At 45.1% G+C, this 26921-nt stretch overlaps 6 protein-coding genes and 1 long non-coding RNA gene across 8 annotated transcripts; 6 read left to right on the top strand and 1 right to left on the bottom strand.

Moving 5' to 3' along the window:
* Positions 1–2992: 2992 nt before the first annotated feature.
* On the top strand, positions 2993–4333 carry LOC9644086 (uncharacterized MFS-type transporter C330.07c). The gene is made up of 7 exons (XM_024689546.1): positions 2993–3079; positions 3133–3635; positions 3683–3712; positions 3781–3861; positions 3901–4053; positions 4172–4228; positions 4308–4333. Exons 1-7 carry the CDS (start codon positions 3001–3003, stop codon positions 4320–4322), a joined length of 918 nt encoding a protein of 305 aa, XP_024545314.1. The 5' UTR covers positions 2993–3000; the 3' UTR covers positions 4323–4333.
* A 90-nt stretch (positions 4334–4423) lies between these two features.
* On the top strand, positions 4424–4984 carry LOC112351489 (uncharacterized MFS-type transporter C330.07c-like). Its single transcript, XM_024689477.1, has one exon. The coding sequence runs from the start codon at positions 4424–4426 to the stop codon at positions 4982–4984; it is 561 nt and encodes a 186-aa protein (XP_024545245.1).
* A 6101-nt stretch (positions 4985–11085) lies between these two features.
* Positions 11086–13604, bottom strand: LOC9644407. Of its 2 annotated transcripts, none has more exons than XM_002984325.2 (8): positions 13419–13604; positions 11875–13362; positions 11770–11817; positions 11670–11711; positions 11577–11612; positions 11427–11523; positions 11301–11379; positions 11086–11247 (listed from the first exon to the last, which is right to left on the bottom strand). In XM_002984325.2, the coding sequence occupies exons 1-8, from the start codon at positions 13470–13472 to the stop codon at positions 11154–11156; spliced, it is 1938 nt and encodes a 645-aa protein (XP_002984371.1). In that variant the 5' UTR covers positions 13473–13604; the 3' UTR covers positions 11086–11153. The 2 variants fall into 2 exon arrangements, with proteins under 2 accessions (XP_002984371.1, XP_024545312.1); XM_024689544.1 differs by having other exon boundaries at positions 11875–13357; positions 13419–13477.
* Positions 13605–13740: 136 nt separating this feature from the next.
* On the top strand, positions 13741–15603 carry LOC9644406 (pentatricopeptide repeat-containing protein At4g02750). The gene is made up of 2 exons (XM_024689476.1): positions 13741–14684; positions 14826–15603. The coding sequence occupies exons 1-2, from the start codon at positions 13741–13743 to the stop codon at positions 15601–15603; spliced, it is 1722 nt and encodes a 573-aa protein (XP_024545244.1).
* A 147-nt stretch (positions 15604–15750) lies between these two features.
* Positions 15751–17711, top strand: LOC112351488 (pentatricopeptide repeat-containing protein At1g09410, mitochondrial-like). The gene is made up of 4 exons (XM_024689475.1): positions 15751–16052; positions 16933–17034; positions 17138–17285; positions 17445–17711. The coding sequence occupies exons 1-4, from the start codon at positions 15751–15753 to the stop codon at positions 17709–17711; spliced, it is 819 nt and encodes a 272-aa protein (XP_024545243.1).
* A 457-nt stretch (positions 17712–18168) lies between these two features.
* On the top strand, positions 18169–20475 carry LOC112351487 (pentatricopeptide repeat-containing protein At2g35030, mitochondrial-like). The gene has a single exon (XM_024689474.1). It carries the CDS (start codon positions 18169–18171, stop codon positions 20473–20475), a length of 2307 nt encoding a protein of 768 aa, XP_024545242.1.
* A 1907-nt stretch (positions 20476–22382) lies between these two features.
* LOC112351519 lies at positions 22383–22975 on the top strand. Its single transcript, XR_002994155.1, has 2 exons — positions 22383–22454; positions 22505–22975. It is a non-coding gene; the product is annotated as an uncharacterized LOC112351519 (long non-coding RNA).
* Positions 22976–26921: the final 3946 nt, after the last annotated feature.

The raw sequence follows: 26921 nt of genomic DNA, 5'->3' as shown, positions 1-26921 counted from the left end.
TCAATCAGCTTAACTGGAGACTGAAAAGTGTTCAACAATACTAACCTTATACTGTCATAGCAGTAAGGAAAGAATATCTGAAATGACTAGCCTACAGATAACTTTTAATACACATAGTCACATTGGCATCACTTTCCCCCCCTTAGGGAAGATCAACATCCTCATCGATGCATACTTTAATTTAGATCACCATCAAGGAAATAACTCCAAAAAAAGTTTATAGTGTTCACAATTTCTGAGAAATGCACCAACTTAAATAAGTTAAGAGGCAACCTCTCTATCTAACACAAATGTGTTACAACACAGACACTTTTCTAACCGTCACCAACAAGGAAATGACTAACAAAGTTTGCCACCCTTGCTATTGTAAATGTCACCCAACTTTTAAAAAATGATATACCCCTATCTACAAATGACAAAAAGAGAGAAGCCAGAGGCTCTAACCATCATGAGCAAACAAACCAAGCCTATTGGTAAGCTTTATAAATAGGTAATTAGAGTTGTTTATATGGTCATGCCCTTTTAACAAAATAAAGAACATTGAGAAAAAAGTAGGTGATATAACAAGTCAATAATAGCTACTCTATGACTAAAGATGTCACCATATACAGGAAGTGCCAAAGCCAATCTACTTATACTAGCCCAAACCCAAAAATTAACAAATGAACAACATCAAAGTCAAAGACAATGATATCTTAAAGATTAAATTATCAATGAATAAATCTTAGGCTAGAACATAAAAGTATTCCAAGTAAGTTATCATCCAATAAACCAAAATTAAAGTATAAGAACCAACCACTGAGATCATATAGGTGAAAGTCATAGGATTAACTATCAAACAAAATTAAATGGCAAATATATCATCAAGAAAACTCAATGATAAAGCTTAATTACCAAAGATTATAGATAGCTATAGTGTATATAATCATGAGATGAGATTTAGATATATTATCACTATAGATCCTTAGAATCTTGGGGGATAAATGAGGATAAAATAACCACTAATAAGAGCTCTTATCAAGCAATTACCCTTTTTTTAGTTGGTTTAAGAGGAGAGAGATAGAGTGTGCTATATGTGATATTAAAGAAAATGGCACAAGATCGATTCCCATTGATTAGTGGCTACTTAAAATATAATATACCCTTAAATAAAGTATATTCCTACCCTTAAAATTGAAATATCCACAGACGAAAGTATCCACTATGAGACTGCCATACAAGTAGTTGCTTCATATAGAATAACTGATTTATATAATGAAAGGATTAGTAAATTCAATTAGAAATGGAGGTGTTAATTTCCCTTGGCTCAATAGGGTTTGTTAGTCAATAGTTAATGAAGATGTTGATATCTCTAAAAGGGGGGTGAGTGTAGTATATAAAATTTGGATATACTGTCACTAGGGATAAAATAGTCATTAAAAGTTCTCTTATCAAATAATGGCCCATTTGGTTTAAGGGGAGAGAGGTACAGTGTGTTACAATAGCATGCTAAATAATTTATGAAAGATAGCTCAAAGAATACAAAGTATCACCAACGAGGAAGTAAAATGTTTGCAAATATATCACTCAAAAGAAATAACATTTAATCTATCAAAACCAACCATAACAACAATTAATAAAACATAATAAATGTAGCAAAATCAGCAAGCATTCGTTTATACCAATTATTGCATGAGCAAATCTGAATAGATCTTAGTTAATATTACTGCCACCCTTGAACTACCTCAAAAGGCCATGTTACTTACTAATGTGGTAATGAAGTTGAGTTGTAATTCCATAGGTGGCACTAAGCTGGAAAAATATACAAATGTATGAAAATGTATGCCCATGCATGACAATATATGAAAAAAACAAACATATGAACACAAATCTTTCTCACACTATTTCACTTTTTACACCAAGTCTTTTTCATATTTTTACCTGAAAAGACATATGTTTCGATGTATTTACCTCCCCTGGGGCAGTTGTCAACTGCCAATAATAAATTGATTGTGATACAAGTCACTTCATTCATAGCTGAGGGAATATAGCCGTAACTGTATTGAAAACGTGTTGCAGGAAAGGAGAAGCTGCCTGGCAACTCAAGGAGAAACTCCCCAACAACTCCACCGAGATTCAGAAGATCACAAAAAGATGGAAGTACAAAGACACCCAAAGACATACCTAGGGAGAGAAAAGGGGCCTTTCCCTTTTCCTTTACACTCAATGAAGGACATGGGATGATCATGATGATCCAGCTTCAGACAGGGTGAGCTCGAGAATCACCAAGGAAGAATGGACGAGCTTCAATTCCCTCCTTTAATGTCCCTATGCATAATTTTTTCAGCGAAGTTTCCATTCAGTCTCTCATTCTTCATCATTGTGCCCACGGCCACATCATGTATGTGATTTGTCATGGTATGGGAGATGGTATCTCCTCTTAAAGTTCTTAACCACCCTTGAGCTACCTCAAAAGGCCATGTTACTTACTAATGTGGCAATGAAGTTGAGTTGCAATTCCATAGGTGGCATTAAGCTGGAAAAATATGCAAATGTATGAAAATGTATGCCCATGCATGACAATATATGAAAAAAAAAAAACATATGAACACAAATCTTTCTCACACTATTTCACTTTTTACACCAAGTCTTTTTCATATTTTTACCTGAAAAGACATATGTTTCGATGTATTTACCTCCCCTGGGGCAGTTGCCAATTGCCAATAATAAATTGATTGTGATATAAATCACTTCATTCATAGGAGGGAATATAGCCGTAACCGCACTAAAAAACGTGTTGCAGGAAAGGAGAAGCTGCCCCGCAACTCAAGAAGAAACTCCCAAGAACTCCACAGATTCAGAAGATCACAGAAAGATGGAAGTACGAAGACACCCAAAGACAAATAAGGCTGACTACATTGGCTAGGGACGATCACAATGATCCAGCTTCAGACAGGGCAAGCTCGAGAATCACCACCACAAGGAAGAGCAGGAATGGACGAGCTTCGGTTCCCTCCTTTGATGTCCCTATGCATAATTCTTTCAGCGAATTTCCTATTCAATCTCTCGTTTTTCATCATCGTGCCCACCGCCACATCATGTAAGTGATTTTTGACGACAGAACTTCTTTAAAATACAATGTTTGTCTATCAGACACTAAGCATTTGGGCGGAGAATCCCTTTTCAGCGGATTGACGGTGGGAGTGGTGACTCTCGTCTCCTTCATTTTGGTGATTCCACTTTCTAAGCTGCCCAAGTTCAAGAGAAAATACAGCCCAACTCTCGACTTATCATCGGCTTGCCTGATTCTTGGGCATATCATTGCTGATCGGACTGGAGTTCTTTACCTCGTTCTCCTGGGGCGGATGATAAATGGGATTGGTTTGACCGGGTGCTTCTTTCTGAAGAGGTACTGCACAGATCCTTGCATTGTTGGTGTCCGGAGGCGAACGACGTGTACAAGCCTGCTCATTCTCGCCCAGCCCCTGGGAATGGTTCCGGGGCCAATCGTCGGAGGATTTCTCGCAAGGATTCCCATGAAAACAGCATTGTTCAACAAAAACACATTGCCCGGCTGGTTTATGGCAGTGGTTTGGAGCATCTATTGGTTGCTGACAAAAGTCCTGTTCAAAGACGTGACCGATACTGCCGACCAGGTTTGAATTCTAGTCAATCATTTTAATTCTTATCATCGTTTCTCCAGCTTCATGAGCATCATGACAGTCGCCTAGAGGTTTTGCAGGGATCTAGATGTGAATTTCGTTCAGCAATGACTGATTCTCTGTGTGTATTGGTGGTCAGGTCAGGGATTCTAAATATGACGCTCGATCCCAATGCGCTGAGGGAGAAGGGGCCCGAGAAGCAAGCCAGCTTCAGCAACAGGTATGGATTGAAGAGGTTTTTAATGCTTTTTCTTTCTAGCCCGACAGCTCAATTCGCATGAGCCAGCTTGAGGTACCGAGGTTTGCTCGCTGGTTTCTATCTTTCCAGCGGCACCATGGCCAGGTCAGGGGAATTTCAAGAGACTCTAGATATGACACTCAATGCGAATGCGCTGAGGGAGAAGCAAGCCAGGTATGGATTGAAGAGGCAGAAGCCTCTTGCCGGGAAAAACGTTTTTAATGCTTTTTCGGTTGTACCGAGGTTTGCTCGTGTTGCTGGTTTTTAAACTTCATTTCTCCCATTTTTCCAGCAGCACCGTGGCCAGGTCAGTTCAAGCCCTGGAGAAGCAAGCCAGCTTCAGCAACAGGTATGGATTGCCCGAGCTTGCTGGAATAAACGTTCTTAACATAATTATCTGCTCTTTTTCCAGCCCGACGATCATCAAGTCTCAATTCAAATGAGCCATCTTGAGGTACTGAGGTGTGCTCGCGTTGCTGGGTTCTAAACTTCATTTTTCCAGTGCAATCGGGCTGTCGTTTCTCCATTATTTGTCTCCTGCCTGATGAGTTACACAGCGTTCGTTATCTTCTTCGAGCTCGGGTCGTGGGAAACATCCATCCCAATATATTCATGGAAGAAATTCGGCTACGACGCGTTCGAAGCAGGAAACTTCATCGGACTCATCGGATTGGGGACAGTTTTTCTTGTGGCAACAATGCCGGCATTGGCTCACAAGATTCAGGATCGACTTTGGCTGGCAGCTGGGTGCTTTTTAGGTTTGGCAGGGATTGTTGCAAATTATATCCTGCTTGGAGGGAACAGTGGACACATGAACTTTCCATCCTACGCAGCACAGTGGTTCGTGGTTTGTCTTGGGTTTAACACTGCTTCCAGCATCACACTCTCACTTCTCTCCAAGAACCTGGGAAACAAATCCTCGGACAGGGCTGCTATTGCCGTTCAACTCTCGAATTATAGCGGAAGGCTGCTTGGGGCGATTTGGGGCACCGCTGCTGATATGGTTGGAGACCGTGGTGTAGCACTTGGCCAGCTCCTGGTTGCCACTGTTGCAATGGTGGGGATAATTGCTATGTGGAGGTTTCTTCGAGCACAACGTGGCTAAGTACACCATAAATCAATGCCTAAAATATAAATATCGTTCCCATCCCATAGAAGCACTTACCCTTGCCATTCTTTGAAAAGAAGTTCACCAAGTCTTTCATAAATTTATGACTCATGGGCTTTCAGAGCAATGTCCAATGTTCCATAAGGACTAAACAAGTGTAAAGTGTAAAGAGTAGCTTGGTGTTACTTTTGGGCCATTTGCCTCTAAGGTGACTCCACTACTCTTGGCCTTTCCTTAGTGTCCATGTGAACAAAATAAATCAATTTTACACAATGAAGATTTGCATTAAATGAATTGAGAACTTTTAAAAAAGAACCAGACTTTTGCGAGCTTAAGCTCGTGAATCTAGACAAATCTACTCAAAGAACTTAAGACCAACAAACTGGCATGTATATTTTGCATAAGATAAAAGAAATTAAGCTTTACAAAATGTCAAGGTAGATTATGCTAAAGCTATATAAAGGTTTAAAGACAAAGACAAGTTAAAGAATTATTTAAGTTTGGATTTATTCAGCTAAGTAAGTTTTTGTTTAGCATACCAATCTTGCTTGTGTAAAAGAATAATGCATAAATGCAAATTTTATACCTTGAATAAAAAAATAATGAAGGATAAAATATTGATGTCATGTGTGGATAATATCTTAAACAAACTTAGTGACCAAGATTAATATGAAGAGTGGATATTACTAAATTGTGATAAATGATATATCTATCTCTAAAATAGTGTTTAACATGAACTTAAGCCATTTTGACTTCACAATTATACTGTTTGGATTGACAAATGTTCCAGCCACATTTTCTCAATTGATAATGAAAGTGTTTGATTATTATTTACATGAATTTATAAAGATTTTCTTAGACGATATTCTTGTTTTTCTTTTGATTCCTATTCATGAGTAATATGTTAAGAGATTTAACATCATTTCTCTTTTTGTGTTGTCTGTGAGGAGTTTAGAGTTTTTTTGCCTCTTTTCTACTTAAATTTTCCAAGATTTTTTTTTTTTAGAGTTAGGGTATGTCAAGGGCTTTCTAATAAGCACCCATTTTCATTGCAGCTAACTCAAGTTTTCCAATTTTCATATTTCCTCTTGTTTGTGTTGAAGTTTTCTTGGTGTATAACTCTTATTTATTTCAAGAGCTAGGTAATTTTCATATTTACAGTTGGTTATTAGAGCTTAAGACATATTCTAAACATGCTAGTTGAGGTAGAGGTATATTATAGTTAAACATTTCTTTGGTTTGTGGCATGACTTGGCATTTGCCATTGCTAGGCATTTGCGGCTCATGACCTGTGCAAACAAGGAATAACTTTTTAGAGTTTATGACACAAACTATTCTTTTGTTCCAAGCTTAAGGGCAATTCTCTTGGTTGTAGCATGAGCTAGATTTCTAGAAATGCATCTTAGATAGCAAGTTTTCTTCATTAGTTACAAATTTTGAAAGTGGATTGAATGGAGCAGCCAAAAATTCATTTTCTCTAATGTACTATAGATTTACCTATGTTTGATCCTACTTCAAGGTTTCTCCCATAGAATCATATAGACAATTTTGCCCAATATTATACCTCCAATTATATCTTGACTAATGTGGCACAATGTGTAGAGTTTATGAGATCATTAGCAGGGAAAGGAGAAGAGCCCACAACAAGTGTTTCATAAGTTTTTCCTCTTTTAGCAAGATGGTAATAAATTTGTGTTTGATTACATGACATGATTCAAGCAATATTAGAAGATTTGTTAAGCAAAAGAGGTGACAAAGGAGGAGAATCTAGCTATCTCCACTTATGTGATTAGGCTCAAGCCAAAGATTCAACAAAAGGTGGCTAAGTAATGCCATTCCAAATGTAGCAATATATATGATCATATCATGGAGATTGAGAATGATTTGATGTGATTTAAATGTTTTTAGTATGGCAAAAATGTTTAGGCTGTCTCCCACTACAATAATGTATACTCTCTAGGACGCCCACCATCATTGGCACCAACTGCAAACTCTTGTATTCCTCGGCCATGTCAAAACTTCAACAATACAAGGTTGTGTTACTCTAGCAGCAACAAAAATTCATACTCTAGCAATAGTAGCAAGAGTGGCTTTTGGAGGAAATCCACGCTTTCAAGGTACAAGCCTCTTCTTGCAAGCCACATCATTATTGCTCACATTACAATTATTGTTGGAAGCTACACCCAAAACAACATCCCAGGAAGCAACAACAAGCTATAATATAGCCCTTTGCAGACAACTTAAGCTTTCAGGTAGATGGTTACTAGGTAGCATTGCAACAAAAAGCCATCAAAGCCCCACCACTACAAGATTGTGGCAAAACTTTTGAATGAGTGGAACCTATAATGGAGAAGACCATTGTAACTATTACTGGTGGCAAGAAGAAAAAGATCCCAACTACTATTAAGTTTGATCAAGCACCACCATCTCCACTTATAGAGGTGCATTTGCCCTTCTCTCGAGCATTTGTAGCAGCATCTTCAATTCCAATTGGTACTTCTTAACTAGGGTAAGTTTTGCCTAGAAATTTACATTAGAGTGTTTCTTTTTCTTAGAAAACCAAAGCCACACTCCTAACACATTTGTTGGAGTAAATTCAAGCAATCCAACTCAATGTTTCTCTTGGTGACTTACTCTAATGCATTTAGGGCTTGGTTGTAACTGGTTTAGTTCTCTAGACTCTAGCCTAACTCTAGTGCTTCCCAAGCACCTTCCAATGAACAAGTGCAGCTTGTGGATTGTCCAATTCAGTTGGATCCAAGTGCTTTTTTTACACTAATTGGGATCACTTATACAATGATTGATAGAGCACTCTTGGACTCTAGTACTGGGAGCAACATAATTTCTTTACACTTTATAATCATCTAGGCATAGAGATGTTATTTACTACAACAATCATTCTTAAGACATTTGCTAAGCTTCACATAGTTGAAACTATGTCATCTTTAGTCAGTCTTGGCATGAAATAATGGATTGTGATACATGTTGGCACTTGGGATCAATGACCATCTCAAATGGAAAATGGTTTGCAACTCTTCTTAATAAGCGTGGGCAAAGACTTCAAGTTGAGCAGAAGGTGGTGAGCATAATAGAGACATAGAAGTATTTATGAGACACAAATCCCAAAGCCCCAAAAGTGGAGCCAAAAGGGTGCCATGTGGTAATGCCTGAAGTGGAAGACAAACGAGCATAACATATTTGAATTAAAAGCTTTGACTTGAAAAGTCAAGAGCAGGAGTGAAACTCTTAACAAAGTGCTCAAAGAATAAGCATGAAGCAAGCAATAAGTGAGTCTCTGGAAAAGGGACACAAGAGGACTAACACATGATATGTGGAAGTGTCAAGATGGACCTGAGATGGAGGCTGAGATGGAATCCGAGATGGAGTTCGAGATAAAGTTTGAGATGGACCCAAGATAGAGTCCGAGATGGATTCGAGATGGAGTCTGAGATGGAGTCCAAAATAAAGTCCAAAATAGTTCAAGATGGACCTGAGATGGAGTCTGATATGGAGTCCAAGATAAAGTTTGAGATGGAGTCTAAGATGGAATCAAGACCAAGACCGAGACCAAGATCGAGACTGAATCTGAGTCTAAGTCTGAGTCCGAGACTGAGTCTGAATCCGAGTCCGAGCTCGAGTTTGAGTCCGAGTTCGAGTTCGAGTCCGAGTCCGAATACTAATACAAGCTATTGGGTGAAAGCCCAAAGCGATCGTCCCCCAGGGGGGGTGGGGGCTGGGCTATAAGGGGTTCCAAAATTACAGTAGGGAGAGTGTGTGGGTTGGACTCTAGTGGAATTTGTTTGGCCAAGAAAGGCTAGTGTGGTTCAAAAAGGCTATACCCACGTGTTGAGTGATGATATAACCACTAGAAAGTTTAAGGCTAAAGTGAATATGGATAAACAAGTGGGGTAGCTTGGTAAAGTGTTCATGAGTCGGCTCTAGCTCCTTTGGGAGATTGAATGATCAATGCTTTTAGTCCAAGTGTAGGTGGCACTACCTACTTGGATACCTGGTGTGGCTCATCGAAACCTCGCTTTAGTCACCTAGCTAGGGTACCTAAAGGCGAATGGTGGGAAGAGTACCCATGAGGCTCGTGTAGGGCCGTGGTGTTTCAAAATGTCATCCCAGAGTCCTAAATTGTGGACAAGAAGAGGAGTAGTCCTCTTATATGATGACCAAGGATGCGGTCATACTGCAAGGAAGTCCTAGAGGTCAATAGGACGTAATGGTTAGGCCTTCAAGCTTTAACTCAGTGGCAGTGTTGGCAAACACGGCTGTGAACAGAAAGGGACTTGATGAGGATTGAAAAAGGGATATTAGAGAAGGCTATTCCCCATGTTTGTAGGCATCCTAAAGATAATAAGAAGTGGATTTGTAATGATCACTCATGGACAGATGGCTCAGTCTTCAAGAGATGGGATTATGATGTAGATGGTGTTGGATCACTATTGTGACAAAGGTGAATGAGCATAGTTTTAGTGTAACAAGTTGATATGTTGGTGGTACATTTAAGTGTCAATCATGGGATCAAGCACATGAAGCACTTGAACCAAGTGCAAAGGTTGAGTGGTATGGATGCCATTTTCAGGGCTAGCAAGTCCCTAAGTCTGGAAGAGGATTTATGGAGATTGTGAATGAAACTCCTTCAAGTGGTTGGAAGTGTGGTTAAGTGATTAAAGTAGAATGGAAAATTTAATCATTTATAATATGATGATCTATTTATGGTTTTCCTACAACTTCTTTACAATGAGAGTTTGCCCGACTTGGAAGTTTATGACTACCCAAGACCAAAGCATTCTTGGAGAAATGAGGAGGACTCGATCCTAGAGCCTCCAGGTCCATCACACATTCAATTGAATGCCCCTATGTCATAGATTCTTTCTATTGCACAGTTGTTAAAAACTATGATGGTGGAATGCAGCAACATTGATTCCTTTCACACTTACTGGACAACATTAGCATGGGATTCTCAAATATATATTCATATATTCAGAATGTGTTTGGGACCAATCAAATGCAAGATATGGCAAAGATTTTAGAAATTCCCTAAATGCCCACTATAAAGGATTCAGAGTTAGCAATTGATCAAGGCATAATTTTGCTTCCACAACTAGTAAAGGAGCTTTAGAGTACTCATATTGAAGTTATATCACCTTTGGAGCAGCCAGAGCACCAGAAAATTGTGAAGAAAAGCATTGTGGAGTTTCTTATAGATACCTCTCTTTTGTAGAAGAGTTCTCTAGAGAGTATGACCTCTTTATTTGAGGCTGAGTTTATACCAGACTTGGTGGAGGAGGCTATTGCAAGTCTCTAGGTTAAGCATATATTACTATCTCTAAAAGACAATAATCTTCTCTTATTGCCAACATTTGGTGCTATAGTAGAGTTTTCACAAGAGGCTTTCTTTGGCCAACTATAAAGGCAATGTATCCACCTTATTGTGATCTATTATGCACTAATGTGTGACTTTCAAGTACATCTCTGGGCACCATGTACTTTATCATGGATATTTGATATGAGTTTTATTCCATCTCAAATGGCAAGTTCTAGGATTTCACAATGACACTTAAGAGATTCCTTTGGTTAGTGATTTTAGACGTGTTGCATAAAAGTTTTAAACTTGCAAAACTTCATTCTCTTTGCTCTTTTCTTTTTTTGTATTTCTTTGTTCTTTCACTTTGTTTTTAATATGGAGTTGTGTTTGGGTCATAGTTTTTCTAAATGGTATTGATCTCAATCTTTTTCTTTCACTTTCTCCTTTTTTTATTGGATCAAAGGTTTAATTTAACTATAGAGTTTTCCACTAAATTTTCCCTTTGTCTTCAAATTCCACACTTTTATCCTTTTTGTTTTTTTGTTATTTCACTCTCTTTCTACAGTTACTTGTCTTGGGTATTTTCTTTCTTTGGCTACAGATTTTTAAAGCTATAGGTCATGGGTTCTTTTTATGTGAAGGGGCTACTCAATGCATGCATGGTCACTTGTTGTAAAGCATTTTGGAGCATAAATATTTTTTGATATAAGTATTTTGAGCATGATAGAGGATATTCCATATAGGGGTGTATACCTTTCTTCCTTGCAAGTTTAGGGCAAAATGATGATGATAAATTTAATTTTAACATTAATTTTATCGTGGTGATAACTTATATAATGAATATAAATTTTTCTAAACCTTTGGTTGAACAATTTTTTTAGATCTTAAAAATTGAAGCAACTCCTTGTGATTTTTTATGCCTTGAAAGTCCTTATAAAGATCTTGCCTATGAGAAAGCCACAAATGTAAATTTATTTTAGTACTTATAATTTTTCTTACCTAGTTTCAGCCCATAATAAATCATACCATACAAAGCTTGCAGTTGCAGCAAAACCCACCATTTCTAGTGCAGCATCAACTAATAAAAAAAAAATAGCAACAGAGAATAAAAGAAAATGAAATTACCTCCATTAATCATGCTTATGGCACCAGCTCCAACTGCAACTGCTGGAACTACAGCTTGTACAATTTTTTTGATCTCCTCTTTGTAATCTTTGTAAATCTGATATTTAACATATTTAGAAAATGAAAATAAAATAAACAAAATAAACAAACCATTTGATTATCATTTTTTTCTGATTTTGTCATCCACTGGTGGAATTGGTAATGACATCAAAATCAGCATTCCAAATTTCAAAATCACCATACCATATTGTCTCGAGAATGTTGACCAGGAGTGTGATTAAGTTTCTGCAAAAGATTGTGTAAAAACCGAGTGAAAAGTAAAGTTGGGAATCAATTGAGTCACCTCCACATCAACATCAGCTGATGGATAAGCTTTCAAAGAAAGAACTTCCTGGAACGAAACACATGTTACAAAATAAAATTCATTCAAGGATGGAATTAAAAGTACCTTCTCTTGTGAATCATCGGAGCTATGGATTCTTCTTAGTTCTTCTCCTTGCTTTGTTTCGTAACCTTTGTGGGTATCACCGTAGTCAACTGTTTGAACACCATCATTTGATTTGTAAGATGGAATCGCTTTTTCTTGTCTTCTAATTGACTGTCGAGCCAGAACTTTGTCGTCAACTCTGGAGCTTCCATACAACTCTGAAGCGGTGCTTGTAACTTCATCCAAACCATCTCGAGCTTTTTCTACTGCCTTCAACTCGTCATCTCCCCAAGTGTTTCTGGCTCCATCCAAGCTTCCGACACGATTCATGGCGGCTTTCTCTCTTTCCATCGCTTCCAGAGCAGCCAAGTCCGCCAGAACATCTCTAACTATATCATTCGTCAGCACGTCATCCTCCGACTCACTCGACTCACTCGATTCATCCATCTCAGCCACGACTATTTCCTCCAAGCTTTCGACGTGAGCTTCCTGTCTTTTCTCCGTGATGGCTCTTTGGAATTCTCTGCTTAGCGAGGCTGTCGCTGCTATGGCAGCTGCTACCACCACCTCAGGAGTGACCATATCTTCTTCCAAGTCGATCTCTTCTTTGCTACTACCTTTTGATCCGCTAGCCTCAAAACCCTCAAAGCCTCTAGTGCGATCTTCATGGTCTTCTGAACTGGTTGTCACCTCGTCAGAAAAACTCGCTGGTTCCTGGACTTTCAGATCTTCAAACTCTAATTTGCCAGTGTTTTCTTTGAAGAAGATTTCACCACCCTCGGGTTCCAATTCACTCGGGGTTGCAAAGATCTCTTCTCTGGAGGCGTCGCCAACACCATCACTTTCGGATGATCCATCCCCGCCACCATCGACAATGCTCAGCAAATCCAGCCTCCTCTCCTCATCACTCAAATAAGAAGGATCATCCAATCCTGGGTCCACCACTGCGAGCGATTTCCCTCCTTGGAAAAAAATACCATCCTTGGAGGAATTGACCTTCTCGATCCCCTGGCTGTGATTTCTCATCAAGTAACCCACGGTAGCAAGGCTTGCGACGAAAATGGTAGCACCCAAAGCCAAAAGAACGCTCCCAAATCCTTGCGGCGCCGGCGACGAAAAGAGTTGCCAAAGAGGCTGCGGAGAAATCGCGACTGGAGTGGTGCTCCCAGCCGAAGAATCTACTCCCCTGTTCTTAAGTAGCTGCTCCATGGTCACTGGGTCAATCTCCACAAGAGGGTCTTTGACGGCCGAGTTGATCCAATCGGCCGCATTCTCGTCGGATTTGCCAGAGCCCAGGTCGTGGCTGTGGCCGGAGGCCGAGGAGCTGATCGAGTTCCTGGAAATCCTTTTGAAAGAGCGCAGCTTGGACGAGGATTTCGTGGCGGGCATGGCGAGCGGCATGAATTTGCAGCACTGCCGCTCGTCCAGCGTTGAGATTCGCACCGCAGCATCGGTCCCGGAATCAGAGGTCTCGCCCGCGCCCTCGGATTTGTGAGCAGCAAATCTGTGCTGGAGAACACAGAAAAAGGAGGCATTTTCTCGGGTGTGGAACGAATGATGCGTACCGTGGTCAGTGGAATGTGAATTCGTGGCCTTGCCTCCACCGACACGAACACCATCTTCTCTTTCTTTTCATCCAGACCTTCTCACTGGAGCACTGGATCGAAATCGAACCCGGCACCCCACCAAAGTCTCGGGTTGATTTTCCAATCCACAACCACAATTTCCATGGCGAAGATGAGTGGTCCACGTGACAATGGGTCCATTTCTCGGATTCATGCCACAATCAAGCTCTCGAGTTGAAACTACTATTAGCAAATCATTCAATCTAACCAGAAATAACTAAACTTTGACATTAAATTAGCTATAGTGGGTATCTTTTTTTGCATGGATGGAAACCTTTGGGCTCTTAAACTAAAGGAGTGCACCAAAAAGAGGGATTTGCAACGAGGGCGGGCAATTCACTACCGGCTTGCTCGCTTAGGCCTTCTCCAATGCAGCACATACCTCTCCAATTTGCTCCTTGGGATGTACTCCATCTGTGGCAGCCTCGACGAGGCACGATCCATCTTCCAGTCCATTGCCCATCCCAACATCTACTCGTGGCATCTCCTCGCCCAGGCCTGCGCTCGAGCTGGGCGGCTAGATCACACCAAGAACATCTTCGATTCCATGCCACAGCGCAACATCGTCTCCTGGAATTTGCTCCTGGCAGCGCTGGTGGCGAATGGGAGCTTTACAAGCGCAAGAGCGGTGGCGGACAGGACCCCGGCGCTGGATGCCATCACCTGGACGACGATGATCCAGTGCTACACCCACGCCGGGCAGATCGATCGCGCCAGGGCTGCGTTTGATTCCATGACGAGCAGGACGATACTCTCGTGGAATTGCCTCATTACTGCGCATGCCCGTTGCGGGCAAGTTTCCCTTGCAAGGAGCGTCTTTGAGTCGATGCCGGTGTTTGATCTCGTCTCTGCAACAGCGATTCTCGTGGGCTACATTCAAAACCAGTACTTAGAGGAAGCGCAGTTTGTGTTCTTCGCGATGCGCCATCGAAACGAATTCGCGTGGAATGCCATGGTATCAGCATTTGCCCATGCTCGGCATCTGGAGAAAGCCCAAAGTTTTGCCGAAAGGATGCCACTTCACGACGTTGTGACGTGGACGGCAACGTTGCAAGGATATGCCGAGTGTGGATCATTCAATGACGCGAAGAATATTTTCGATTTGATGCCAGAACGCAATGCTGTGTCGTGGTCTCTCATGCTCGTAGCATTTGCCCGGCTGGGCCTCCTGGGAGAAGCCCGGAGAGTGTTTGAGAGACTTCCAGCGTTGAGCTTGAGCGCCTGGAATGCGATGCTCACCATCTCCGTGGAGCGCGCAACCATCGAAGACGCGAAGCTCTTCTTTGATTCCATGCCGGATCGCGATGTGGTGTCGTGGAACGCAATGCTCCAAGGCTTCGTGGCCAGCTGCCGGATCCAAGAGGCCTGGAACTTCTTCCTGGCGATGGAGACGCGGAGCATCGTCTCGTGGACGGAGATTCTCACCGCTCACGCCCAGATCCAGCAGCTAGACGAAGCGAGATCGATCTTCCAGGCGATGCCTTGCAGGGATTCAGCGGCTTGCAATTCCCTGGCACTGGCATTCGCTCACTCGGGGCGGATGGGCGATGCCAGGAAGATCTTCGACGCCATGGCCGAGCGGGACGCGATCTCCTGGAACGTGATGATCGCTGGGTACGCGCAGAATGGCGAGATCGCGAGCTCGCTGGATATCTTCTCGGCAATGCGGCTCCAGGGTGTTCTTCCGGAGGATCTCACGTACACGGCGGTGCTCACGGCGTGTGGGAGAGGCGGGCTTGTGGATCGAGGCTGGGATATCTGGATCTCGATGCGCGAGGATGGAGATCAGCATCAGCAGCTGGTACATTACTGCTGCATGGTGGATTTGCTGGGACGGTGTGGCCGGATCGAGGAAGCCCACGAGCTGGTCGACAGGATGCCATTCTTTCCAAGCAATCTCGCGTGGTCGATGCTGCTGAATTCGAGCGCGCTCCACGGCGATGGAATTCGCGCGGATCTCGCGGCAACGAATGCCGCGGAGCTCGATCCAGAAGATGGCGCTCACTATGTTCTTCTCTCCAGTTTCTACAAGCAGCAGCCATCGCGAAGAAGGCAAGCGATGATCCTCGACGATGATCTCTTGGAAGAAGCTCGTCAAGCGCGCGCTCAAGAGGGATTGGCATAGAGCCGAGACGATCCAGGAGCTGGGAGAGATCGTGAGGAACGTTGGGAGGAGCAGGAGTCCCAGCGATGCGAGGCTCGTCCACCGGATCGTTGCCGATAGACAATTCAATGACACCAGCCCCTATCTCTCCCATCTTATGATCCAGTGATGTTTCGAAAGTGTGGCAGCGTAAACGACGCCAAGGCTGTTCTTGACGCTATAGATTCTCCAAACGCGCGGTCCTCGAGCTCGAGGATCCAAGCATATGCCATCCTCTTGATCACGCCGAAGAGCACGCTGTGGAACACGATGATCGCGGCATACGGTAGAGTGAACCATATCCATCGCGCGCAAGAAATATTTGATAGAACGCCACAGAGAAACGAGGCCTCCTCCTGGAACTCTCTCATCGCAGTTTATGCCAAAGACGGGGATCTTGAACGAGTGGGCTTTATCGTGGAAAGAATACTGTGCGCTGACGCTTTCTCCTGGACGAGAAGCAGCGATTTCATTTTATTTTAGTATCTCAGCAAGCTTATAACGAGTTTCAACTCGTGCAGCAGGCAGAAGAGCTTGAGAAAACCGGGAAATGAATGGTTCGCAAGCCAAGCTCCACACCTTTAGAAGTGGCTGTTTTGGAGTCGAGGAAGGCGGACTTTGTAAACGACGTGCCAATGCATACAACTATTAGTCTCACAGGGAGGGCATCGCTCAAGAAAATGGAGGAGAAGAGGAAGAAGATCTGCTAGCTTACAATAACTAATATTTAAACCCACCACCAAAGTTTTATTTGAATATGTATTGCATGCAGAAGTATTTTTACGTTGAGAATTGGAAGCTCAAAGTGAAGGATATGAAGTCAACTGGTCACCAAAACGCCCATGCATCCGATTAATTACGCCAGAATAAAAGGCGGTCTGGTGCTAGCTTTCTACACTGTCTCTTTTGCTCTTTTCATTCTTGCAAGGATGCCGCTGATGCCTGCAGCAACCAGATGAGAGCTTTTCAAGAGGTACGAAAGACCCTTTTTTATTGTTTTTTTTTCTTTCTGTGAAAGTTTAGTTGTTTTGAGTTATTTTGAAAGCTTAGTCTTGTAGAAGCTTGTATTTTCTCAAATTTTGTCTTTTTCAAAATTTGCAATGCTTCTAAAACAGCTAGCTCACAAGAGCTTTATGTAGCTTCACAATCTTGAGCTTCCATGTCCTCCAAGACATTAAGCTGCTACAAGAGGGAAAGAGCAAAACTTTTCACGCGGATGACTCGGGTTTCTTCACGAGTCCGGGCATCTCCTTGTGCTTGAGCTGGATGGCTAGATATCGTCTCGTGGAACTTAAAGGCGTTTGTGGACAGGCTGGATGCCAACACCTGGACGACGATGATCCAGTGCTACACCCACGCCGGGCAGATTGATCGCGCCAAGGCTGTGTTTGATTCGATGACTAGCAGGACATGGTGTTTTATCTCCCATTGACGCTTCCAAATCTTCCATTCTCTCCACACCCTAGAAGTCCTCGAATATCTCTCTCCCACACACCAACTGGATGGACTATTCTAGTCGGCTACACTCAAAACCAGCAGTTGTAGGAAGCACAATTCGTGTCCTTTGCTATGCGCCATCGCAACGAATCCATGCTAGCACAATTTACCCATTTTCGGCATCTTTAGCAAGTTTAACTTGTCCTTGTAGAGTGTCACAACTCTGGGTATTCAAATACGAGAAGACTATTTTCGATGTAACGCAATGCTGTGACATGGTCTTTTATGCTCGCAACATTTGCTTCTTGCGGAGCTAACCATCGACGACGCGAAGCTCTTCTTTAATTCCATGCCGGACCGAAATGTTGTGCTGTGGTACGGGCCAGTTGCCGGATCTGGGACTTCTTCCTGCCGATGGAGACGCGGAGCATCGTCTCATGGATCGGCTAGATGAGGCGAGATCGATCTTCCAGGCGATGACTTACAATGATCCCGTGGCTTGCAATTCCTTGGCGCTGGCATTCGGCGATGCCAGGGAGACCTTTGACGCCATGCGGAGCGACGCGATCTCCTGGAACGTGATGATCGCTGGATACGCGCAGAACGGCCAGATCGCGAGCTCGCTGGATCTCTTCTCGGCAATGCGGCTCTAGGGTGTTCTTCCAGAGGATCTCAACGCGGCGGTGGGTCGAGAGGATGCCATTCCTTCCAAACAATCTCGCGTGGTCGATGCTGCTGAATTCGAGCGCGCTCCACGGCGATGGGACTCGCGCGGATCCCGCGGCAGCGAATGCCGCGGAGCTCCATCCAGCAGATGGCGCGCACTATGTTCTTCTCTCCAGCTTCTACAAGCAGCAGCCATCGCGAAGAAGGCCGGCGATGAATCAGATCGCTCCTCCATGACTCGTGACGATGATCTCTTGGAAGAAGCTCGTCAAGCGCGCGCTCAAGGGCGATTGCCAGAGAGCCGAGACGATCCAGGAGCTGGGAGAGATCGTGAGGAACGTCGGGAGGAGCAGCAGCCTCGCCGATGCGAGGCTTGTCCACCGGATCATTGCCGATAGCCGATTCAAGGACAGCAGCCGCTACCTCTCCCATCTTATGATCGAGATGTTTGGCAAGTGTGGCAGCGTGGAGGACGCCAAGTCTGTTCTTGACGCCATGGATTCTCCAAACGCGCGGTCCTGCAGCGCGATGATCCAGGCATATGCCGTCAATGGGTATCTTGATCACGCCGAGAGAATGTTCGAAGAGCTCCACGATCGAAGCACCGTGTTGTGGAATACGATGATCGCGGCATACGGTAGAGCCAAAAATATTGATCGCGCGCAAGAATTATTTGATAGAACTCCTCAGAGAAACGATGCCTCCTGGAACTCTCTTATCGCAGTTTATGCCAAAGACGGGGATCTTGATCGCGTCAGCTTTATATTTGAAAGGATTCCTTGCGCTGACGCTTTCTCCTTGACGAGCGTAGTCACATCTTATGCGAAAGCTGGCGAAATCGAATCGGCATCACAATTGTTCAATAAAATGCCTGAGAGAAGCATCCCATGCTGGAACGTGATGATTTACGCAAATGCCGAGTTAGGGCATTTTGATGTTGCTGATTGCCTCTTTGCTGAAATGCCCGAGAGGAACCAAGTCTCTTGGAATGCGCTGCTCAAGTCTCGATCGCAACGCTCTAGAGAAAAGGCCGAGATGGTCTTTGAGAAAATGCCATCCAGGGACGTGATCTCCTGGACGACGCTGCTCACGATCTATGCCAATGCCAACGATGGATCATCGCCAACAGCACTCGTGGCCGCCGGGATCATCTTCGATTCACTCATCCCCGAGAGGAACGCCATCGCCTGGAGCGTCTTGATCCGCGCCTACGCCGAGAGAGGGCGGCTCTCCACCGCGATGGATGTCTTCTCCAGGATGCCGCAGTGGAGCTCCTCGTCCTGGAGCTCCATCATCTCCTGCTGCGCGCAGCACGGCGATCTCGACCAGGCCCACGCGATGATCCGGCAAGCCCCTCTAGATCTAGAAACCATCTCCTGGAACGCCATCGCCTTCTCGCTCATCGGCATCGAGCACGATCCCAGGGCCATCTTCGACAGGATGGAGAGGAGAAACTCCGGATCCTGGCACGCGCTGCTCCAATCCTACACTCGATCCGGGCGGCTGGACGATGCTCGCGCTGTTCTTGATCGATTCCCTGTCCTGGACGCACAGGCATGGGGCGAGCTCGTCTCGGGCTATGCCCAAGCTGGGCACCTCTCGGAGGCGCGGGAGCTATCCGAGCGATCACCGGAGAGAGACGCCGCCTCTACGGCGTCGCTAGTGGCGGGGTACGGCCAGAGTGGCTGGCTGGGCGAGGCGCGGGAGATCTTTGACCGCTCCCCGAGGCGGTGTCCGCTGGTGTGGACCACTCTCATCCAAGCGTTCTCGGGCGGTCGCGACGCCAGGAGCGCCCGGCTCGCATTCGAGAGAATGCCTGCGTGGGATTCCTCGTCGTGGAGCGCGATCGTGGGAGCGTACGCACAGAATCACCTGGTGGTCGATGCCACCATCGCGTTCCACCGCGCGCCCGAGCACGACACAGTCCTGTGCACGCTCATGATCTCCGCCTACGCCGCCGCCGGGGACACCACCCGCGCCACCAAGATGTTCGATCGGATGCGCCACCGCAACCCCGTATCGTGGGCCGCGGTCATCTCCGCCACCGCCCACAATGACTGCACCGACCAGGCAGAGCTTCTGCTCGATCGGATGCCCCGGCACGGCTGTTCTTCGTGTAGCGCGGTGATAGCCGGCTTGGCGAGGAGCGGGCGAGCGGAGAGAGCTCTCCAGCTGATCGCCGGAATGGAAGAACAGAGCGTGGTGTCGTGGACTTCGACGATCTCGGCGTATGCGCAGCTTGGGCAAATAGATCAAGCGAAGCGGTGCTTTGACCTTTGTCCACAGTGGGACGCCGCGTCGTGGACGTCGATGGTCACGGCGTGGGCTCAGCAAGGAGAGCTCCAGGAATCAAGGAGTTTCTTCGATCGGATTCCCGAGAGGACGGTGGTGTCGTGGAACGCGATGGTGATGGCGTATTCTCAGCACGGGCATACGAGCGAGGCATCTACGGTGTTTCACGAGATGATCCTGGACGGGCTGTGCTTCCCGGACGAGATCACATTCACGGAGATCTTGATCTCCAGCAGCCACAGTGGGAGATTGTCGCAGAGCCTGGAGTTCTTCGTGGCAATGCAGGCGGATTTCTGGATCAAGCCCGTCAAGGATCACTTCAACTGCATGGCGGACGTGTTTTGCCGCTCGGGATGGCTGGACGAGGCGACGGAGCTGCTGGGCCTCATGCCTTTCCCTGCGGATTTGTCTGCTCTCACGGGTCTGCTCACTGCTTGCAAGCTGGATGGGATTCCCTAGTGTCCAAGAGCTTGACGAAGGACTCGGCTGTAAATAGGAGAAAAGTTCTAGGTAGATGGATTACAGAGCGATGGCGCAGGCGGAGGATGCGATCCGGAAAGCACCTCTCTTGGGCGAGCTCGATGCACAAAAGAATCAGGAGGAGAAGCTAGCGGATGTCACAGCGCAGGACCGCGGGTTCAAGAGGCCTTGCGCAAGCTGAAGAAACAATCTTGTACTGGAAAAGATGCGGGGGGAGCTCCTCAGCGTTTGCACGAGACAGGAAGCGGCGCTAGGGCAGCACAGATCGAGCAGGGCAAGCTCGAAGCGGATGTGAGAGCTCAAGAAGCGGCACTGGAGCAGCACAAGATATGGGACAGACCAGCTTCGACAATCTTGTAATAGAAAAGATGGATGAGCAGCGAGAGGAGTTCCTCAGCGTTTGCAAGCAGCAGAAGATTACGCTCGAAGCGGATGTGGAAGCGGCACTGCGCAAGCTGGACGAGCAGCACAAGATGAAACACGAGAGCTTCAGCAATCTTGTAATGGAAAAGTTGGATAAGCAGGGAGAGGAGCTCCTGAGCTTTTGCAAGAGGCAGGAAGCGCTCAAGAGCAAGGCAGGCTCCAAGAGGACGGGATAGTCCTGGTAGTGAAGCTGCACAAGCTGGAAGAGCGGCACAAGGAGGAGCAAGGAAGACTCGAGCAACGATTCGATCTTGCAAAGCAAAGTATGATGTTGCAAAGGAGAGGATGGATGTCAACCACAGCTTGACAGACGAGATCCTCAAGAGGCTCCTATGCGAGTCCAGTGAGGCATTGTGCAAGATCTAAGGTCTCAAGTCTTTGGACAAGCTTGAGAAGCTGGAAACAGATGTGCCCAAGCTCGAAACCCCACTGCCAAACAAGCCCAACAAGATGGACCAGCCGAAGATCTCCATGGAAGCGCGTCGCAGGATCGGACTAAAGATGGCATTGAAGATCTTGCCAAAGTTAAAGCTATGATCATACTTCTTGTTCTTTCAATCCAATTAATGCCTCGATCACCACCTCGTCCGGATGAACAGGCATGAGATATCGAGCTCCCAAACTCCGGGTCTTCTTTGCGGGCGAGCAATCGAGCTGTTTGGAGAGATGCTCCAGAATGGTTTCCATGCCGATGGGATCGGCCTTCGTGCACCGCGTGTAGCCATGCAGGCAGTGCGTGCCAGTTCTTGGCTTTAATTTCATGCCCGTGGATCATGGAATCTTTCCAGAGCTGATCACTAAGGTTACATTGCTGATCTGCATGCTGCACGAGTTGAAACTCGTCATAAGCTTGGGTGAGGTAAATAAAATCCGTAGCCCAATCCACCACCATTCCCTTTGATTTCTCGAGCCTTGTCGTCGTAATTGACGAGCCAAGCTAGAGCAGCCAGCAATCCAGGACAAGAATGCGGACTCTCGGCAGCGTAGAGGGCACTCTTGCTGATCTCGCGTGGAACGCGATGCTCGAGGCGCTGGTGGCGAGTGGAAACATAAGAGCTCAGCTAAGCTCCACACCTTTATCGGTGAGCCATCACCTCTGGCTGTTTCGTTGAAGAAGGCGGACTTTCAAACGATGTCGCAATGCTTACCAACTCTCAATCTCACAGCTAGCTTTCAAAACCGAAGCATCTTCTTGGTCTTTCTTTCCTTTCTTGATCTTTTGCTGGGTTTTCCTCTTTGGTTTTCTCTTTATCGTCCGATACTTCTTTGACTTGCCCAACTGGTTGCCACCTCTAGAAGGCGACACTCCATGAACATCTTTCAACTGACATGAGACCCGATTGCATGCAGTCTCTAAAGAAAAAAAAATTAAGTTGAGCAATCACAAGAAAAATCAATTTCCAATATTAAACACAAAACTTTTATTTAGCTATGGCGAGCGAGCGCGGCGACGATGGCGCCGTGCGATGGTCAGTGGCATAGGGGTGAAATATTGCGCGGGGGCGGCTGGAAATTTGGCAGTAGCTGCCGAAATGGTGAGTTTGTTTGTGTTCCAGGAAAGCCATATTTTGGAACACTCTTCCAGATCGAGCTGCCCGCAAAGACTGGCCAAAGGATCTCTGAGAAGCGTGCCAGAATTTGATCTGTCACAAGAGCGAGGGTTTTTCATTTTTGCTGAAAGAGAACGAGGTAAATATTGCTTCACCCCGATGCGTATGCCCGCATGTAGCGGGCAAACTAATGGCAGGCGGCTTCAGCTTAAGGCTAGAAGAGGCAGCTTATTGTGCTGCAGGTTTGTCGTCATGGTTTTATGGATGGTTGGATCCCTTCCCAGTCAATCGCAACTTGGGGAATAGAACCAGGTGCCAAGGCCTGAGATCTTCCGACGAACATCATGCCTGAGAAAGAGGACGAGGTATACCACGATTGACTTTGGACGCTTGAAAGGATGAACAGGTTCTCTTTCCTATTACTCACAGATTTTATATTGTCATGTGAGTGAGGGAGTCGTCCAAGCTGGCATGAGCCAAATGGCAAATGTATATTGGTTTATACATTGGAATCATTGGTTAAACCGGTATTGAAAGCCAACCAGGTATTTTTATGGTTCAAAGAAAGAATTGGAAGCTCAAAGTCAAGGCCATGAAAGTCAACTGGTCAAGGCGCTGATTGCTAGCAAATGGACACTTGCCAGACCACCAGCATCCGCCGGAATAAAAGGCACTCCGGCGCTAAAGCTTCCGTCCTACATTGTCTTTCTTTTCTCTTCTGCTTATCGTACCTATGCCACATAGCCGTGGTGGTGGTATGCAGAATGCTACTTAGTTCTTCCCAGTTCTAAGCGTTTTTTTTTTCATCTAGCTCGGCCACCTCCTGTCTACGCCCCAGCCAGGAGGGCCACTTTGAATTGACGTTCTGATTCTTGTGTAGTTTATTACGCCCCAGCCCCTCAGCGGGCTCCAGTTCCAGTCAGTGGCATAGTTGGTGGACTGGGCAGCATGGTCGCCCACAGTAAAATGTCTCACTCTTTTTTTCTCAAGAGAAGATGCTCTCTCTCCCCTTATGTTCCTGGAATGGAACTGATTGAGCGATTTCAGGAATGGCACTTGGCACAGCCCAAGTGGATGTGGCCCCACACTTTCCAACTTGCTGATGCATCGCCAACAATTGCTGTTTCCACTGTTACCTGCAGCAACCAAACCAAAGCTTTCAACCAAGTATGAGAGCTCTTTCTTGTTTTTATGGCTGCTTTATCATTTTATTTCTCTGTCAGTGTATCAGCTTGAATGGCAGTGACTGCCAGTTTTATCTGGATCTTCTAAACGAGTGCCGCAAGGGTCCCTCTGCCTCAGGTACTAGTTCATCAAAATGCTGAATTTTTCAATTACTTTGAGCGATTTGACTAAAATATCTTGTTTAGCTAGTTTCTTTGTTCAGTAAAATATTTTATTATAACCAAAATATGTAGGTCATGTGTGCTTTTGTTTATGTGATTCTTGGAAGTTGTTATAAATTTAGAATAAAAGACGCATCATTTATCTTCCTCTGTTAAAAGCTACCATAGAGTGAGCTTCCATCCTCCTCAAGATGAATCGCTTCCCTCAGCTCGGCCGTAACCATGCTCATGCTGGGCCTCCTGTCAGAAGAATGCTCCACGCACTTCATTGCAACCTCCAAGATCTTCCATGCTGCCTGCTCCTTGTAGCCTGAGAGCCTTTCATCCATCACACTCCGCAGGTTGCCCTTCTCGAGCTCTTTACATGCCTGGAAAAAGAAAAAGTTAATGTCAAGAGCAAAAGATCTGAATTCTTACCCATTTTGAGAGCACGACTTGATCCTCTGGAAGCGATGATTTGATGGGCTCACGGGCGCAAACAATCTCAAATAGTACTATTCCAAAGCTGTATACATCTGATTTTTCCGTTAGCCTGCTGTAGGAATGGTACCTGGAAAACCAACATATTAATATGGTTGGAAAAAAAATTATATCCTCATGCTCACTCACTCTGGATCGAGATATCCCGGAGTTCCTTTGACATCAGTTGAAACATGCGACGCATAATTCCTATCGTAAAGTTTGGACAAGCCAAAATCGCTGACCTTGGCAACCATGGCATAGCTCAAAAGTATGTTGGTTGTTTTCACATCTCGATGAATGATCTGTTGATTGCATGAACTGTGCAGATACTCCAATCCTGATTCAAAGAATATATCCATCCAAATTTGCCAGCTCAAAACTTTGCCTACCTTGAGCAGCGTCTAAGGCGATTCGCAGCCGGGTTTTCCAGCTTAATGTCGGGCGACCTGTGCCTGTAACATATATATAGCCCACAGATCAATTTTAAGCTCACTAACCATATAGATGCTCTCTCAAAGTTCCATTTGACAGAAACTCGTAGACCAACATGAGTTGCGACCCCTGATTACAATAGCCAATAAAGGATACCAGATTCCTGTGGTGCACAACTGATAGAATATCGATCTGGTTCAAATTTTAATCATGCATAGCAACACAAATCTATGCTTTAACAAATAAAAAACTCACCTCCGCCTTGAATTCTTGGTGGCCTTGCCTTGAGTTGCTCGATAAAACCTTGACTGCAACCTCAACGCCGTTTGAAAGGCGTCCATAATAAACTGGCCCAAAGCTTCCCTCGCCAACAACCTTTTGGAAGTTGTTCGTTGCGTCGGTCACTTCTCTGAAAGTGAATTTTCTGGTGCTTGAGTCTGGAGACTGTGGAGTCAAACCTGGAAAGAACGAAATCGTGTAAGCCACCAGGACTCTGTAATCTGCAGCTTATTTGGACTATCGTTGACTTACCTGGACTAACGTTCACTTGTCCCTGTTCTTTTGGCCGTCTTGCTGGCCGACGGGTGATCAAGCATACTGCGATTCCAGCTCCAACTAACAGTAGCGCTACACATGGTACTGCTATTTCAACTATGATTTTTGTGTTGCTTTTCTTCTTGGCGAAGATTTTCTCGGGCACCTTTGCGCATAATGGGACATTTGAACCGCTGGAAAAAAGATATAATTATGCATCAGACTAGAGAAACAACGTAAATTCTGACTTGAAAGAGGATTGTCGTTCCGGTGGTATGCAATCGAAACTGTTGTTGTTTAGGGACCTGTAAGATATGAACACAGAGAAAGGCTGTTACGTTTTTTTCTTAGAACAATACAACATACTCACAGGACCGTGAGGTTCTTCAAGGAGCTAAAACTTGGAACTGGCCCTGTCAATGCGTTGTTATCCAGATATCTGATAATAAAACCACATGAAAATTTAGAGAAATTAAGAATGTTCATCAGTTTTACATTTTTGTCAGATGTGCTAGCTTTGCGATGGATCCGGATATGTTGCCTTTGAGACCACGGTTGGATAAGTTCCTGTAGATTCACATATATATAAGTTCTTTCTCGAGGGAACTCCTCCTAATCTCACTCACAGCTCGGTGATCCTTGCCGGGATTATGCCTGTGGCACAAGTGATCCATCTCCAAGTGTAAGAGACAGGCCGGCATGGATCTCCGGACCATCCAGACAGATTAAAATCGTTCATCACTTCCCGTATCGCTATCACTGTTGCAGCAAAGAAAAAGCAAATCAAACAGAAGGTGTTTCAGGAACAAAAGGCAATCGGGCGGACCATCGTCGGGTTCTGTTCCTGGAAGAAGATCTCCCATGTACTTGAAAAGCTCGGCCGCATTCAGGATTGAGCCGTTCGGCGCTGGGACGAAGGAGAAGGGTGTTGGATTGGAGAGCTCCAGAAGAACTGGAAAGTACATTTGCACAAAAGTCTGAGGCTGGAGGCTAACATTAGTCGTAGTCAGTGTGGTGGGAAACGAGCTTCTGTTGAATTGAACCACGAAATCCCTCGTGCTGTTTCCAAACTCGGCAAAGTAAAAGTTTACATAGTACTTTGTTGCATCGAGGTTTGCTGGAAACTCGAAAACCATGACGGACGTGGAGGTGATGGCGGTTCTCATCACCGCAGGAGGAGGCTTGTTGTAAGTTTTGTCCGTAAAACCCGTTGCGTTGGTGCTAATCCGCGGATAGCTCCTTATGTTGCTGAAACCATTATCAGCTCTCCATATCCGATCGTAGGGATCATCAGGATACCTGGCAGAATTAAGATGAAAAGAAGATAGGATACAAATATCTGAGGGAGTTTGTCACCTGATGTCTGAATCCGAAGCTGCTCCAAGGTTGATCCTTCTCGACATGACCAAAACCTCACTGGAATCCGAAGCATTTGCTCGCATTCCAGGAGGGAGCCTTCTGAGCTCGATCGCGGAGATGAATGGGATGTTTGCCGGTGAGGCGGAGCGGGTTCCGAGGCACAGATCCAGCGTCGAGTTCGTGGCTTTCACCACAAACTCATAATACGATGTCGACTGCCCTTTAATCCTCAAGTTAACCACTGTGTTTGCACTAATCATAATCTCAAATTCCGCCAAAGTTGATTCCAGGCGGTCATAGTAGAACCACGGCCTCAAGA

The sequence above is a fragment of the Selaginella moellendorffii genome, unplaced genomic scaffold (genome assembly GCF_000143415.4).
Source record: "Selaginella moellendorffii unplaced genomic scaffold, v1.0 SELMOscaffold_62, whole genome shotgun sequence".
NCBI lineage: Eukaryota > Viridiplantae > Streptophyta > Lycopodiopsida > Selaginellales > Selaginellaceae > Selaginella > Selaginella moellendorffii.
This window is presented reverse-complemented; position numbering and strand designations above follow the sequence as displayed.

Excerpts from the sequence above, each read along its gene's own strand:
- LOC9644086 (XM_024689546.1), top strand. The coding sequence starts at position 3,001 with ATGTCCCTATGCATAATTCTTTCAGCGAATTTCCTATTCAATCTCTCG. Across the intron at positions 3,636-3,682 it reads TGACCGATACTGCCGACCAG|CTTCATGAGCATCATGACAG; the intron begins GTTTGAATTCTA and ends TCGTTTCTCCAG. Across the intron at positions 3,713-3,780 it reads ATCATGACAGTCGCCTAGAG|GTCAGGGATTCTAAATATGA; the intron begins GTTTTGCAGGGA and ends ATTGGTGGTCAG.
- LOC112351489 (XM_024689477.1), top strand. The coding sequence starts at position 4,424 with ATGAGTTACACAGCGTTCGTTATCTTCTTCGAGCTCGGGTCGTGGGAA.
- LOC9644407 (XM_002984325.2), bottom strand. The coding sequence starts at position 13,472 with ATGGTGTTCGTGTCGGTGGAGGCAAGGCCACGAATTCACATTCCACTG. Across the intron at positions 13,363-13,418 it reads TTCACATTCCACTGACCACG|CACAGATTTGCTGCTCACAA; the intron begins GTACGCATCATT and ends TGTGTTCTCCAG. Across the intron at positions 11,524-11,576 it reads AAAAAAATGATAATCAAATG|ATTTACAAAGATTACAAAGA; the intron begins GTTTGTTTATTT and ends GTTAAATATCAG.
- LOC9644406 (XM_024689476.1), top strand. The coding sequence starts at position 13,741 with ATGGATGGAAACCTTTGGGCTCTTAAACTAAAGGAGTGCACCAAAAAG. Across the intron at positions 14,685-14,825 it reads GTGTTTGAGAGACTTCCAGC|CTGCCGGATCCAAGAGGCCT; the intron begins GTTGAGCTTGAG and ends CTTCGTGGCCAG.
- LOC112351488 (XM_024689475.1), top strand. The coding sequence starts at position 15,751 with ATGTTTCGAAAGTGTGGCAGCGTAAACGACGCCAAGGCTGTTCTTGAC. Across the intron at positions 16,053-16,932 it reads TTTATCGTGGAAAGAATACT|GCTGGATGCCAACACCTGGA; the intron begins GTGCGCTGACGC and ends GTTTGTGGACAG. Across the intron at positions 17,286-17,444 it reads GTAGAGTGTCACAACTCTGG|TTGCCGGATCTGGGACTTCT; the intron begins GTATTCAAATAC and ends GGTACGGGCCAG.
- LOC112351487 (XM_024689474.1), top strand. The coding sequence starts at position 18,169 with ATGTTTGGCAAGTGTGGCAGCGTGGAGGACGCCAAGTCTGTTCTTGAC.